Below are 13567 nucleotides of genomic sequence, written 5' to 3'. Positions count from 1 at the left end.
ACTAAAATATCAAAAAATACTGGCGAAAATAAGCTATTTATTGGTTATATTTATTGCAAGATTAAATGATGTGACTCTTTCCTAAATGTTCTTTGCAACTGATTTTCCCAAAAGAAGTTTCCTTCCATATTTATACAGGTACTGTTCTAAACAAAACAAAACAAACAAAAAACCTGTCTGCATTTCCTGTTTTCTTCTTCTGAAACACTTTTGATGCTTATCTGAAGTAAGGCTTCATCATCCCTTATGTATAAAGAGCAGTGTTTTTTTGTTTGTTTGTTTGTTTGTTTTAACAATATGCATTACTAGAGAGCAATACAAGTATTTCTGGTAATCTTCAACTTAAGTACTACGAATCTCACAGTGAAAAGTGAGCTCATAAAAAGCAAAGAGACCATATTAATTACCAAAGCAGTAACTTACCACTTGTAACAGAAAATAAAGCACTAAAAGTCTATTAAGTTTCAGGCTTGTACAACCTTATTAAACAAGAAATGTTTTAGGTTGTTGGCAACAATATTAGCTGCTATCTTTCATTAGGAGTATGTATGTCAGCTAACCTGGAATACATTTTCATATTAAATAAGTTAAAATTGCTGTTTCACTGTATCAGTACAGACACTTATTGACTCTATTTCTGCGCTGTACCACAAAATACAAAGTCATCCTTCCATTCAGAGTTTTGGCATATGAACACAGAGGTCAGAGTTCATACACATGCTCTGTAAAACCGATCATGACTTACATACTACTACTTTCAATAAGTCTGTTGTCATTTTTGAATTTTAAATAATTTTTCTCCATGTATACTCATCACATATTTAGAATGCTGAATTTCACAAATCATTATTGACACTATCAAAGTACTAACCGTAAAAGAAAAACAAAAATAGCAATGATATATTCAATAATGGTATGTGAATCTTGAAAATAATCATTTTCTGTATTACTTTTTGTTTAATTCATGTGGGGAAGACAATCTGGCATTCTTGTTCATCTTGGTACGACACACTGTACTAATACTTGCATAATTTTGAGTCAAATTACTAGAGCATTGTGAATATCTTACATAAACGTAGTACTAATGTATATAAATTCTGCAGAACTTAAGAGCAATGGCAGGCAATTTTTTTGAAAATCTGTTAAGTCGTGATAAATCTACTCAATAAGGAGATGAAATAATGTATTAATCTGGTGAAATCTCACATTTTTAATAGGTCTACTTTTCAAAAGTAAGAATCAAGTTACCTATGAGGGACATCATAATGAAGTTTCGTGGCACAACACGAGTCACAGAGGCACTGTCTTAGGACAGTCTCTCTGATCGGTAACTTGTAAACAATATTTTGAAATAAACTACTCATACAACCCATTATTTTTTTCCTAACTAAAAATATTTACATGTCTTTAATACACCAAACACCTCGCCTTTGCCCACTCAAAAAAGATTGTGATGTCAATAAAAATGAGGCCTACGAATTTGGGGGTTAAGTGGAAGACATAATTATCTCGTTTGGAATAACTTGCTAACTCAGGTGAAAATTCCCTTACCCCCGCCACCAAATAAAGACAGTATTCTATTATGTCTCCCTTTGACTCCTAACACCCAACTAAGAAGGACTAACTCTGAATGTCCTTCCTTTCTAATCAATACCTTTGGACTCACCGCTCCTCCCCTACGAAAAGAACAGTGAAGGCCTGACAGGCAATAACCCCAAATACCCTCAAAAGTGTGGGCCTTTGAGCAGCACTGCTCTTCGTATCCAGTTACCACCTTTCCCCTTCCCCCAACCCACTTCCCGGGTTTTCTCAGGCTCGGCCTGCTCCCTCCCCACCCCACAGCCACATTTCCAGCTGTGGCCACCGCCTCGGGTTCTCTCGTGAGCTTCCATCCCTCCGAGGAGCTCCCCCCTGTCCATCAGCTCCCCAAACCGTGTTCCACCCCAGACCACCCGCCCGCGAGACCGTTCATCCTAGCGCTCTGGGAGGGGAGGGGAAGGCGGCGGAAGGAGGAGGGGAACACTGCTGCTTCCTCACAGGCAGAAGGGCGGCCGCAAGGAGGGCCACCCAGGGACTACCGAGGATATCGGGGTCGCAGCTGGGAGGACCCTCCCGCTCCAGGCAGAGATGGGGGATATCCGGGAGTTCATTTCTGACCTCCTCGCTCTTCAGCACCTCCTTGAACTCCCGCTTGATTCGCTGCACCGCGATGTTGGCCATGTCTCCGCCCGCAGCTGATTCGTACCCGCCTCCTCCGCCACCGCTACGACCACCGCCACCGCCGCCACCTCTTCCTCCACCGCCTCCTCCCCCGGCGATTCAGACCCGAGCACACGAACACTGCCACTACCACCCCGGCCGCCGCGCTCGCCTCAGTGTGGAATCACCTCCGCGCCCGGCCACCAAAATGGCGCCGGGTCGGCGCATGCGCACGACGCTGACCCGGCCGGGCGGCGCAGCCGCTCCCGTTGTAGCCCCCATACGCCCGAGCCACGAGCTCGCGTCTCGGCTGGGGCTGCGGCCGCGTGGCTCCGCCCTGCCGGCGTCTGGGGCCGCTAGGGCGCGGCTTCCAAGGTGGCCGGCCGTAGCCTGCCCGCCCGGTCCTACCCGGCGCCTCCGCTCCTGTTTAAACCCAGGTGCTGTGGTCGGGGCTTCCAGCGCTGGCCTCTGACCGAAGGTTCGCGCGCAGCCGAACGGGTTCCCGAAGCCGCACTCGGCTGGAACGCCGCCCTGACTCAGCTAGACCCGGAACCCGGAGGCTGAACGCCGTGTCTAGCGCAGGAAAACGCTCTCGCGGATCTCGGTCCGGCCCATTTTCAGTTGGTGTAGCCCCAGAAAATCCACTGCAGTCGTTTTTGTTCTGCAACATTTATAGTACCACGATTATTCCCATCATCTCAGGTAGCACAGATTATCGAATTAAGGCTGGTTATTGTTGGATCAGATTGGGTTTGAGACAGGTACTCGGTGGAGAGGCCTGAGGGTGGGTTTAGAAGTCAGATGTTGATCTTTGACCTATTTAATACCGAGCTTGACACACACACACTCTCTGTCACACACACACACCACACACACACACACTCCTGTGCCCATCCCTAGAGTGTGGAGCGGGCCTAAGACTGCGTTTCTAACAAGTCTCCCAGTTGCTGCTGCTGTTGGTGCTGGTTCGGGGACCACACTATGAGAACCACTGAACTGAAGCGTGTGAAAATTCATATATATTAAATTGAAAACTGGAGAAATAGAAATTATAGTGCCCTTCAGGGGACTGGGATGGGGGAGGGGGAGCCTTATTTCTGTAAACCTAGGCCTACAAAGGTGCTTGGTGATAGTAGGCACTCTATAAATATTGAATGTGTAAATGAGTACAGATAAGAGTAAAACGCTTTTGCTGGCGCGGCGGATCACTTGCAGTCAGGAGTCCGAGACCAGCCTGGCCAACATAGTGAAACCCCGTCTCTACTAAAAATACAAAAATCAGACAGGTGTGGTGGCAGGCGCCTGTAATCCCGGCTATTCTGGAGGCTGAGGCAGGAAAATCGCTTGAACCTGGGGGGCGCAGGTTGCAGTGAGCGAGATCGCGCTACTGCACTACATACAGCCTGGGCCACAGAGCAAGTTTATGTCTCAAACAATACAAAACAAAAAGTATAAAATATTTTAAGTAGAAAGTAAGTTTGAAAGTGGTTTCTGGTCGGGCGCGGTGGCTTATGCCTGTAATCCCAGCACTTTGGGAGACCTAGTCGGGGCAGATCACTTGAGCCCAGGAGTTGGAGACCAGCCTGAGCCCCATGGTGAAATCCTATCTCTAAAGATAATAATTTTTAGAAAAGAAAGTGGTTTCTAAGGTGCATAGTAATAATGGTTTGGTACTGAGAAACATTTTGAATAGAACATTTTGGAACAAGTAATAAGGGTGTCATTTTAGAAGTTTATACTTCATGCACTTCCTTCACCTAGCCAATCAGTAAAATATCTATTATAAAAATATCACAAAGGCCGGGCGCGGTGGCTCAAGCCTGTAATCCCAGCACTTTGGGAGGCCGAGACGGGCGGATCACGAGGTCAGGAGCTCGAGACCATCCTGGCTAACACGGTGAAACCCCGTCTCCACTAAAAAATCCAAAAAACTAGCCGGGCGAGGTGGCGGGTGCCTGTAGTCCCAGCTACTTGGGAGGCTGAGGCAGGAGAATGGCGTGAACCCGGGAGGCGGAGCTTGCAGTGAGCTGAGATCCGGCCACTGCACTCCAGCCTGGGCGACACAGCAAGACTCCGTCTCAAAAAAAAAAAAAAAAATCACAAATACATGGTCTTACCAAAAATAATTAAAATTGTGGTGGCAAACACGGAAATAGCCAATGGAGGTGAATCAGTGGAGGCACACGGCAAAAGAATTTCTTAAACTCCTGCCCCAGGAACCAAGAGGAGATTTTAAAATTCCAGTCTCTCCCATGGCAGCTGTCTTGCCGGCTTTTATTTCCTCATCTACGAAATGAGAAAACTGGATTAGATTATCTCTTTAAAGTTTTAAGAGTTCAGAATTCTAAAACATCATCTCAAAACATTTCCCCTAAGTGGGCTGACATAAATTATATAAACCCTTCTAGCAGAGCCCCCTTGTGGTCCTAAGAGGACTCAACCATATACACAGGTCACGGTACAAGGAATTATTGGCATAATGTAAATCACGCAATGCTATATGTATTTGTGTATTTGTGTCAGTAGACTTTAAAAAAATTATTTTGAAGAGTGCAAAAACTTTTTGAGCGCTTTACATTATCACTGTCCAATCCTAATCTTGGAATGTGAAGAAACTTGGGATACTCAAAGGGGGACCAGTTAGAAGGGTCTAGGCCAGGAGCCGTGACTTATACCTGTAATCCCAGCACTTTGGGAGGCCGAGGTGGGCGGATCGCTTGAGCTCAGGAATTCGAGACCAGCCTGGGCAACATGGTGAGACCCCCGTCTCTACTAAAATACAAAAACTTAGCTGGTTGTGGTGGCGTGCGCCTGTAGTCCCAGCTTCTTGGGAGTTTGAAGCAGGAGAATCACTTGAACCCAGGAGGCGGAGGTTGCAGTGAGGGGAGATCACGCCACTGCACTCCAGCCTGGGTGACAGAGGGTGACTCTGTCTCAAGAGAAAAACAAACAAACAAACAAACAAAAATTCCCCCCCGCAAAAAAAAGGGTCTGGTAATTTCTTTTTTGTGTCTTTTTTTTCCCCTTTCTGTGGAGAACCGGGTCTCGCTATATTGCCCAGGCAGGTCTCAAACTCCTGGGCTCAAGCTATCCTCACGCCTCTGCCTCCCTGAGAGCTGGGATTACAGGTGTGAGCCGCCGCATCTGGCAAGGATCTGGTAATTTCTTCAAGGGAGAGGGTTTGGTAATCTTTAAATGCACATAATCACTGATTCTGCGATTTCACTTTTAGGAATTCATTCTATAGTCCTTCTAATGAGACAACAGCATATTAACTGATGTGAAACAATCTCCAAGATACATTTTAAGTGAATAAGAAGCACCATGCGAGGCCAGGCACGGTGGCTCACACCTGTAATCCCAGCACTTTCGGAGGCCGAGATGGACGGATCACTTGAAGTCAGGAGTTGGAGACGAGCCTGGCCAACATGGTGAAACCCTGTCTCTACTAAAACTACAAAAAAATTAACTGGGCATAGTGGTGGGCGCCTGTAATCCCAGCTACTCAGGAGGCTGAAGCAGGAGAATCGCTCAAACCCAGGAGGCAAAGTTTGCAATGACCCCAGATTGCACCACTGCACTCCAGCTTGGGCAAGAGCCAGACTCTGTCTCAAAAAAAAAAAAAAAAGCACCATGCTAAATGCAATGTGGTAATGTGGTATCCTGAATTGGATCCTAGAACCAAAAGGACATACCTAGTGAAATATAAATAAATTCTGTAATTTAGTTAATGGTATTGTAACAATGCTAATTTCTCAGTTTTGACATAGCCATATGGTTATGTATGATGTTAACATTAGTGGAAGTTGAGTAAAGAGTATACAAGAATCTCTGTACGGGGCCAGGTGCGATGGCTCACACCCGTAATCCTAGCAGTTTGGGCAGCCAAGGCAGGCAGATTACCTGAAGTCAGGAGTTCAAGACCAGCCTGACCAACATGGAGAACCCCATCTCTACTAAAAATACAAAATTAGCCGGGCATGGTGGTGGTGCATGCCTGTAATCCCAGCTACTCGGGAGGCTGAGGCAGAAGAATAGCTTGAACCCAGGAGGCAAAGTTTGCAGTGAGCCGAGATCATGCCATTGCACTCCAGCCTGGGCAACAAGAGCGAAACTCCATCTCAAAAAAAAAAAAAAAAAAAAAAAAAAAGACTCTCTGTATTATCTTTTCAACATTCTTGTAATCTAAAATTATTCCAAGGCCAATCGTGATGGCTCATGCTTGTGATCTCAGCAACTTGGGTGGCAGAGGTGGGACGATCACCTGAGGCCAGGAATTCTAGACCAGCCTGGGCATCATAGAAAGACCCCATCTCGGCCGGGCGCGGTGGCTCAAGCCTGTAATCCCAGCACTTTGGGAGGCCGAGACGGGCGGATCACAAGGTCAGGAGATCGAGACCATCCTGGCTAACACGGTGAAACCCCATCTCTACTAAAAAATACAAAAAACTAGCCGGGCGAGGTGGCGGGCGCCTGTAGTCCCAGCTACTCGGGAGGCTGAGGCAGGAGAATGGCGTGAACCCGGGAGGCGGAGCTTGCAGTGAGCTGAGATCCGGCCACTGCACTCCAGCCTGGGTGACAGAGCAAGGCCCCGTCTCAAAAAAAAAAAAAAAAAAAGAAAGACCTCATCTCTAGCCAGGTGCGGTGGCTCATGCCTGTAATCCTAGCACTTTAGGAGGCCAAGGTGGGCAGATCACGAGGTCAGGAGTTTGAGACCAGCCTGGCCAGCATGGTGAAACCCCGTCTCTACTAAAAATACAAAATATTAGCCGGGTGTAGTGGTGCATGCCTGTAATCTCAACTACTCAGGAGTCTGAGGCAGGAGAATCACTTGAACCCAGGAGGTGGAGTTTTGCAGTGAACCGATATCGTGCCACTGCACTTCAGCCTGGTCGATAGAGGGAGACTCGGTCTCAAAAAAAAAAAAAAAAAAAAAGACCCCCATCTCTACAAAAAATGTAAAAATCTAGCCAAGGGTGGTGGCACATGCCTGTAGTCTTAGCTGCTTGTGAGGCTGAAGTGGGAGGCAGGCTTGAGCCCAGGAGTTTCAGGCTGCAGTGAGCTTTGATTGCACCACTGCATTCTAACCTGGCGTCAAAGTGAGACCCTGCCTCTAAAAAAGATAAATAAAATAAAATTATAAAATAAAATTATTCCAGGCCGGGTGCGGTGGCTCAAACCTGTAATCCCAGCACTTTGGGAGGCTGAGATGGCTGGATCACGAGGTCAGGAGATCGAGACCATCCTGGCTAACACGGTGAAACCCCGTCTCTACTAAAAAATACAAAAAACTAGCTGGGCGAGGTGGCGGGCGCCTGTAGTCCCAGCTACTTGGGAGGCTGAGGCAGGAGAATGGCGTGAACCCGGGAGGCGGAGCTTGCAGTGAGCTGAGATCGCAACACTGCAGTCCAGCCTGGGCGACAGAGTGAGACTCCGTCTCAAAAAAAAAAAAAAAGTAAATAAAATTATTCCAAAAGAAAAAGTTTACTTATTAAAAGGTATGACACAGCCCATATGTATATAGTATGCCACCATATTTGTGAGGAGAGAAAGGAATATGCTTGTGTATATGATGCTTGTGAACCATAAAATATCACTGGAAAAATGTTGAAGAAACTGATAACAGTGATTACCTCTCAGAAAGGAACTTACGTACTTTGGGGAAAGCAAAGTGGGAGAATTTTCACCATGTCTCCTGCTGTATGTTTTATCCATCCAAAAACAAATTTTAAAAAATGTGTTTCCAATCATGGAGAACATAGCTCTTCAGTAATATGCTCTAATTCTGATTAACTTCATTAACTAAGTAATTAAATACATATTTATTGAATGCCTACTATGTGCTAGGCCCTGGAGGCACATCAATGAACAAGGGATTAAAATCCCTGCAAGTGTGGAATTTACATTTTAGCAGGGATGAAGAGAATTAACCTCAAACTATAGTCTGCAGACGCCTGGGGAATCCCTGAGATGTTTTCAGGCAGTCAATCTACCCAACCTCTGCCTCCAGGGTTCAAGAGATTCTCCTGCCTCAGCCTCCTGAGTAGCTGAGATTACAGGCGGGTGCCACCATGCCCAGCTAATTTTTTGTATTTTTAGTAGAGACAGGGTTTCACCGTGTTAGCCAGGATGGTCTAGATCTTTTGACTTCATGATCCACCCACCTCGGCCTCCTAAAGTGTAGGGATTACAGGCGTGAGCCACCACGCCCAGCCCATGCTTAAACTATTATAATGATACTAAGACATTATCTGCCTTTTTCCCACTTTGACATTTGCACCAATACTGTAAAGCAATAGTACTATACAATTACTGTACTAGTAACAATTAATGTAACACATTCACTGTTTAAAAAACTGCCAATTTCACTTTGGAATGTCTTAATGGAACAGTAGGAATTATTAATTTTATTAAACTTAGTGGAGACTAAAGCAGCTCCATCTTGGATGCTAATCTGCCACATTAACTTCCAATTGACCCCAGTTCCAGAAATGCCTCTAAGATTTATATTTTATCCTTTTTAAAATTTTTTTAAATTTTGAAACAAAGTCTCACTCTGTCACCCAGGTGGGAGTACAGTGGCACAATCATAGCTCATTGCAGACTCAAACTCTTGGGCTCAAGCAATCCTCCCACCTTGACCTCCCAAAGCACTGGAATTACAGGTAAAAGACATCACACTGGGCCTCTAATCCATTTGGAGTTAATTTTTTTTTTTTTTCCTTTTTAGAGATAGGGTCTTACCCTGTCAACCCAGACTGGAGCACAGTGGCATGATCATAGCTCACTGTAGCCTCAACCTCCTGGGCTCAAGTGATCTTCCTTCCTCAGCCTCCCATGTTGCTGGGGCCACAGGTGCACACCAATATGTCTGGCTATTTTTAAAAATTTCTTGTAGAGTCAAGGTCTCATTATGTTGCCCAGGCTGGTCTTGAATTCCTGGGCTCAAGAGATTCTCCTGCCTCAGCCTCCCGAAGTGCTGAGATTACAGGCGCCCTGCCATTTTAATTTTTTTTTTTTTTTGAGGTGGAGTCTCGCTCTGTCACCCAGGCTAGAGTGTAGTGGCAGGATCTCGGTTCACTGCAACCTCCGCCTCCTGGGTTCAAGCGATTCTCCTGCCTCAGCCTCCCAAGTAGCTCGGACTACAGGTGCATGCCACCACGCCCGGCTAATTTTTCTATTTTTAGTAGAGATGGGGTTTCGCCATGTTGGCCAGGCTGGTCTCAAACTCCTGACCTCAGGTGATCCACCCACCTCGGCCTCCCAAAGTGCTGGGATTACAGGCGTGAGCCACTGCGCCTGGCCCCATCCCAAGCTTTTAATACAGAAAGTTATTGTAATCTTTTCTTCCCAGACAAAGCTTTATATTGAAGAAAAGCAGCTGTAATTATCAACATTTATGGAAGTTCAAGTCACTATGTTAGATGCTAGGAGTGCACAGAGAAATAAAATACATACTCTGCTTATGAAATTAATAACTTATTAGGAGCTAGGCAGAGTGGCTCACACCTGTAATCCCAGCATTTTGAGAGGCCAAGGTGGGAGAATCACTTGAGGCTAGGAGTTTGAGACCAGCCAGGGCAATATACTGAGACATTATCTCTACAGAAAATTTAAAGATTAGCTGGGTGTGGTGGTGTACATCTGTAGTCCTAGCTACTCTGAAGGCTGAAGTGGGAGAATCACTTGAGCCCAGGAGTTCAAAGCTGCAGTGAGCCATGATCACACTACTGCACTGCAGCCTGGGCAAGAGTGAGACTTTGTCAAAAAAAAAAAAAAAAAGAATTTATTGCAGGAGGCTGGGCCCAGTGGCTCATGCCTGTAATCTCAGCACTTTGGGAGGCCAAGGCACAAGGACTGCTCGAGTCCAGGAGTTCAAGAGCAGCCTGGGCAACATAAGTGAGTCCCCATCCCAGGCATGATGATGTGTGCGTATAGTCCCTGCTACTCAGGAGGCTGAGGCAGGAGAATGGCTTGAGCCCAAGGAATTTGAAGCTGCTGTGAGCTATGATCGCACCACTGCACTCCAGCCCGGGTAACAGAGTGAGATCCTGTCCCCCACCCACCCAAAAATAAAAAAGAAAAAAGAAAAACCTAGTTTATTGGAGGAGATAGAACATTTCATTGTAAGACAAATACAGGATAGCATATGCCAATTTTTAAATAAGTGGCAAAGAAATTGTGTGTCCTGGGAGTTCAGAGGTTGTGATTTTAATAATGGATTTTGTACATACGTGTGTGTATACATATATATTTTTTATATATATATATTTTTCTTTTTTTTTGAGACAGAGTCTTGCTCTGTCACCCAGGCTGGAGTACAATGGCACAGTCTTGGCTCACCGCAGCCTCTGCCTCCTGGGTTCCAGCTATTCTCCTGCCTCAGCCTCCTGGGTAGCTGGGATTACAGGTGCACACAACCACGCCCGGCTAATTTTTGTATTTTTAGTAGAGATGGGGTTTTGCCTTGTTGGCCAGGCTGGTCTCGAACTCCTGACCTCAGGTGATCCACCCACCTCGACTTCCCAACGTGCTGGGATTATAGGCATGAACTAGCACACCTGGCCAATTTTGTGTATTAAGATACCAATCAGCTGAGCCCAGTGGTTCATGCCTATAATCCCAGCACTTTGGGAGGCTGAGCAGGAGGACTGCTTGAGGCCAGGAGTTCTAGACCAGGCTAGGCAATATACAGCCGTCCAGCCTGGGCGACAGACCGAGACTCCCTCTCCAGAAAAAGAAAAGAAAAAGAGAAAGAAAGAAAAAAAGAGAAAAAGAAAGAAAAGGAGGAAGTATTACCGAAGGCAACAGTGACTGCCTCTCAAAGTCTAGAGAAAGCAAACTGAAGGTGGGGCTGAAAAAAATACAGAAGAGGTTCCGCGTGGTCCCAGTGACACCGAATACAGCAAGACCCTGTCTCTATCAAGAAAAAAAAAGAGAGAGAGAGAGAGAGTTAGCCAGGTGTGGTGGTGTGTGCCTGTAGTCTCAGTTACTTGGGAGCGAGGTGGGAGGATCACTTGAGCCCGGGAGGTCAAGACCACAATGAGCTAGGATCGCGCCTATCTCAAAAAAAAAAAAAAAGAAAGAAAGAAAAAAAAAAGAAAAGGAAAGATACCAATCAGTATGTACGCAAATGTTCATAGCAACATTATTTATAATAGCCAAAAAGTGGAAACAGCCCAAATGTCTAGCAATGATGAATATATGGTATATCCATATGATGGAACATTATTCAACAATTAAAAGAAATGAAGTACTAATACATGCTATAACACGAATGAACCTTGAAAACATTATCCTAAGTAAAAGAAGCCATCACAAAGGGCCACGTATTGTATTGTATTATTCCATTTATATAAAATATCCAGAATAGGGAAATTCATACAAACAGAAAGTAGGTTAGTGGTTGCCTAGGCTATGGGTAGGAATAGAAAGTGATGTGACTGCTAATGGGTACAGGGTTTCTTTTCGGGGTATTAAAAATGTTTAAAATTGATTATGGGGGCAGTTGCACAACTCTGTAAATATACTGCAAACCACAGAATTGTGCACTTTTTTTTTTTTTTTTTTTTTGATACAGAGTCTTCCTCTATTGCCCAGGCTATAGTGCAGTGCCTTGGCTCACTGCAACCTTTGCCTCCTGGGTTCAAGTGATTCTCCTGCCTCAGCCTCCCGAGTAGCTGGGATTACAGGTGCGTGCCACCATACCCAGCTAATTATTGTATTTTTAGTAGAGACGGGGTTTTCCCGCTTTGACCAGGCTGGTCTCAAACCCCTGACCTCAGGTGATCCTCCCACCTTGGCCTCCCAAAGTGTTGGGATTACAGGCGTGAGCCACTGCACCCGGGTGGAATTGTACACTTTAAATAGATGGCTTGTATGGTATGTAAATTGTATCTCAATGAAGGTGTTATTAGAAATAAAAATAAAGTCTCACCCAGCCCCATCACTTCTTTAAAAAAAATGTGAATTTTATTGTATGCGAACTACATCTCAATAAAGTAGTTGAGAGAGAGAAAGAGAAAAGAAAAAAAATACCAACCAGTAATCCATAAACAACTATTGTCTGGACCAAATGAGCTGTTTCCCTTAGCTTTATAGAATCCCCAAAGTTTTTGATTATGTGCTGAAACTCTGCTAAGGAGGATTAATACTGGCAGCTCTCAGTAGGCTAGACTGAAATGGAGAAGAATTGGAGGAAGAAAGCCTGCCTGGTTTCTGTTAAAATATTCTAGAACAGCACTAGCATCAACTAGGAAATTGTTAAAAATGTAAATTATTGGTTCCCACTCCTGAGCTATTGAATTAGTTCTGGGATCCAGTAATCTGCATTTTTATTCTCCAGGTGATTCTGATGCAGAGAAACATTTAGGAACCACTGCTCTAGGCGACAAGTTATGAGTACCTGAAAGAGGGTGGCAATAAAGTGAATAGAGAAAAGCTTATGATGTGTAGGCAGATTATTTCCAGTATGTCTTGCCAACTATTTGGATTTAAAGGGCAAGGGTAAGGAAGGAAGCAAAGAAAATGCACAGGTTTCTTTTGAAACCATTAACAGAAATAGGAAAGATAAGAAGAGGTGCAGGTGTAAGAGGAAAGACAAGGAATTCAAATTTGTATACATTTTGAGCTGATACATGAAGCAAATCCTGTTAATTGCCTACCCAAATCCATTTCCACCACCTGCCCATCCCCCTTCTTTGCAGAGGCCCAGTTTGTTCATGTGTTCATTCTCCATGTGACCCCCCTCCCAAGATCCAAAGGTGAATGTTGATTGGCCAAATAATCATAGGTGTCTTAAGTACTTTTGTAGGTAATTAAATTAGGTATGAGCATGCGCCATAATTCTGGCCAGGGAGCCATGAAAAGAAAACTGACGGGAGACTCATATAAGAGAAGAAGGCTTCCAGAACACAAAACAGTTATTTCTTTTCCCTGCCTCTGGATATCAAGCTGAAACTGCAACAGCCATCTCATGACCATGAGAATACTATTTAACAATGTTGAAGTTCTATACAGTTCAAAATTCCAAGAAAAAAAGTAACATTTGTTGAGTGTTCATTTAATGTCAAACATGCTTCCAAGTGCTATGCATATGTATTAAGTTATAAAATGTAAATTAACTCATTTAAACTCACAATAACCTTATTTGCCATGAGGAAACTGAAACAAAGCAAGTAACTTACCCAACCCCAAGTTAAGCACTAGGGACTGAAAGAGAATTCTCACAGATCTTTTGACTACAGAGCCTACACCCTTAACTTCAGTGCTCCAAATTACAATGATCAGGAAACGGGACAAAATTATCTTGTTTCCTTCCTTCCTTCCTTCCTTCCTTCCTTCCTTCCTTCCTTCCTTCCTTCCTTCC

General features: G+C 44.7%; 1 protein-coding gene across 6 annotated transcripts in view; it reads right to left on the bottom strand.

The window, feature by feature from the left end:
• Positions 1-2409, bottom strand: part of UBE2K (ubiquitin conjugating enzyme E2 K) — an 85993-nt gene extending 83584 nt beyond the window's left edge. For 4 of the 6 annotated variants that reach the window (XM_074039576.1, XM_045392265.3, XM_045392266.3 and 1 more), the window contains exon 1: positions 2158-2409. Coding sequence is in view for 3 of the 6 variants with exons in the window: in XM_045392265.3 (XP_045248200.1) it covers positions 2158-2220 (63 nt within the window). In the remaining 3 variants the exon portion in view is untranslated. Of the gene's footprint in view, positions 1-2078 lie in introns of all 6 variants that reach the window. The other 2 variants (XM_065544882.2, XM_065544883.2) reach the window with 2 other exon arrangements.
• Between the last annotated feature and the right edge of the window lie 11158 nt (positions 2410-13567).

The sequence above is a fragment of the Macaca fascicularis genome, chromosome 5 (assembly GCF_037993035.2).
Source record: "Macaca fascicularis isolate 582-1 chromosome 5, T2T-MFA8v1.1".
NCBI classification, from domain to species: Eukaryota; Metazoa; Chordata; class Mammalia; order Primates; family Cercopithecidae; genus Macaca; species Macaca fascicularis.
Note: the sequence above shows the minus strand (reverse complement) of the source record. Positions and strands in the feature narration are given on the sequence as shown.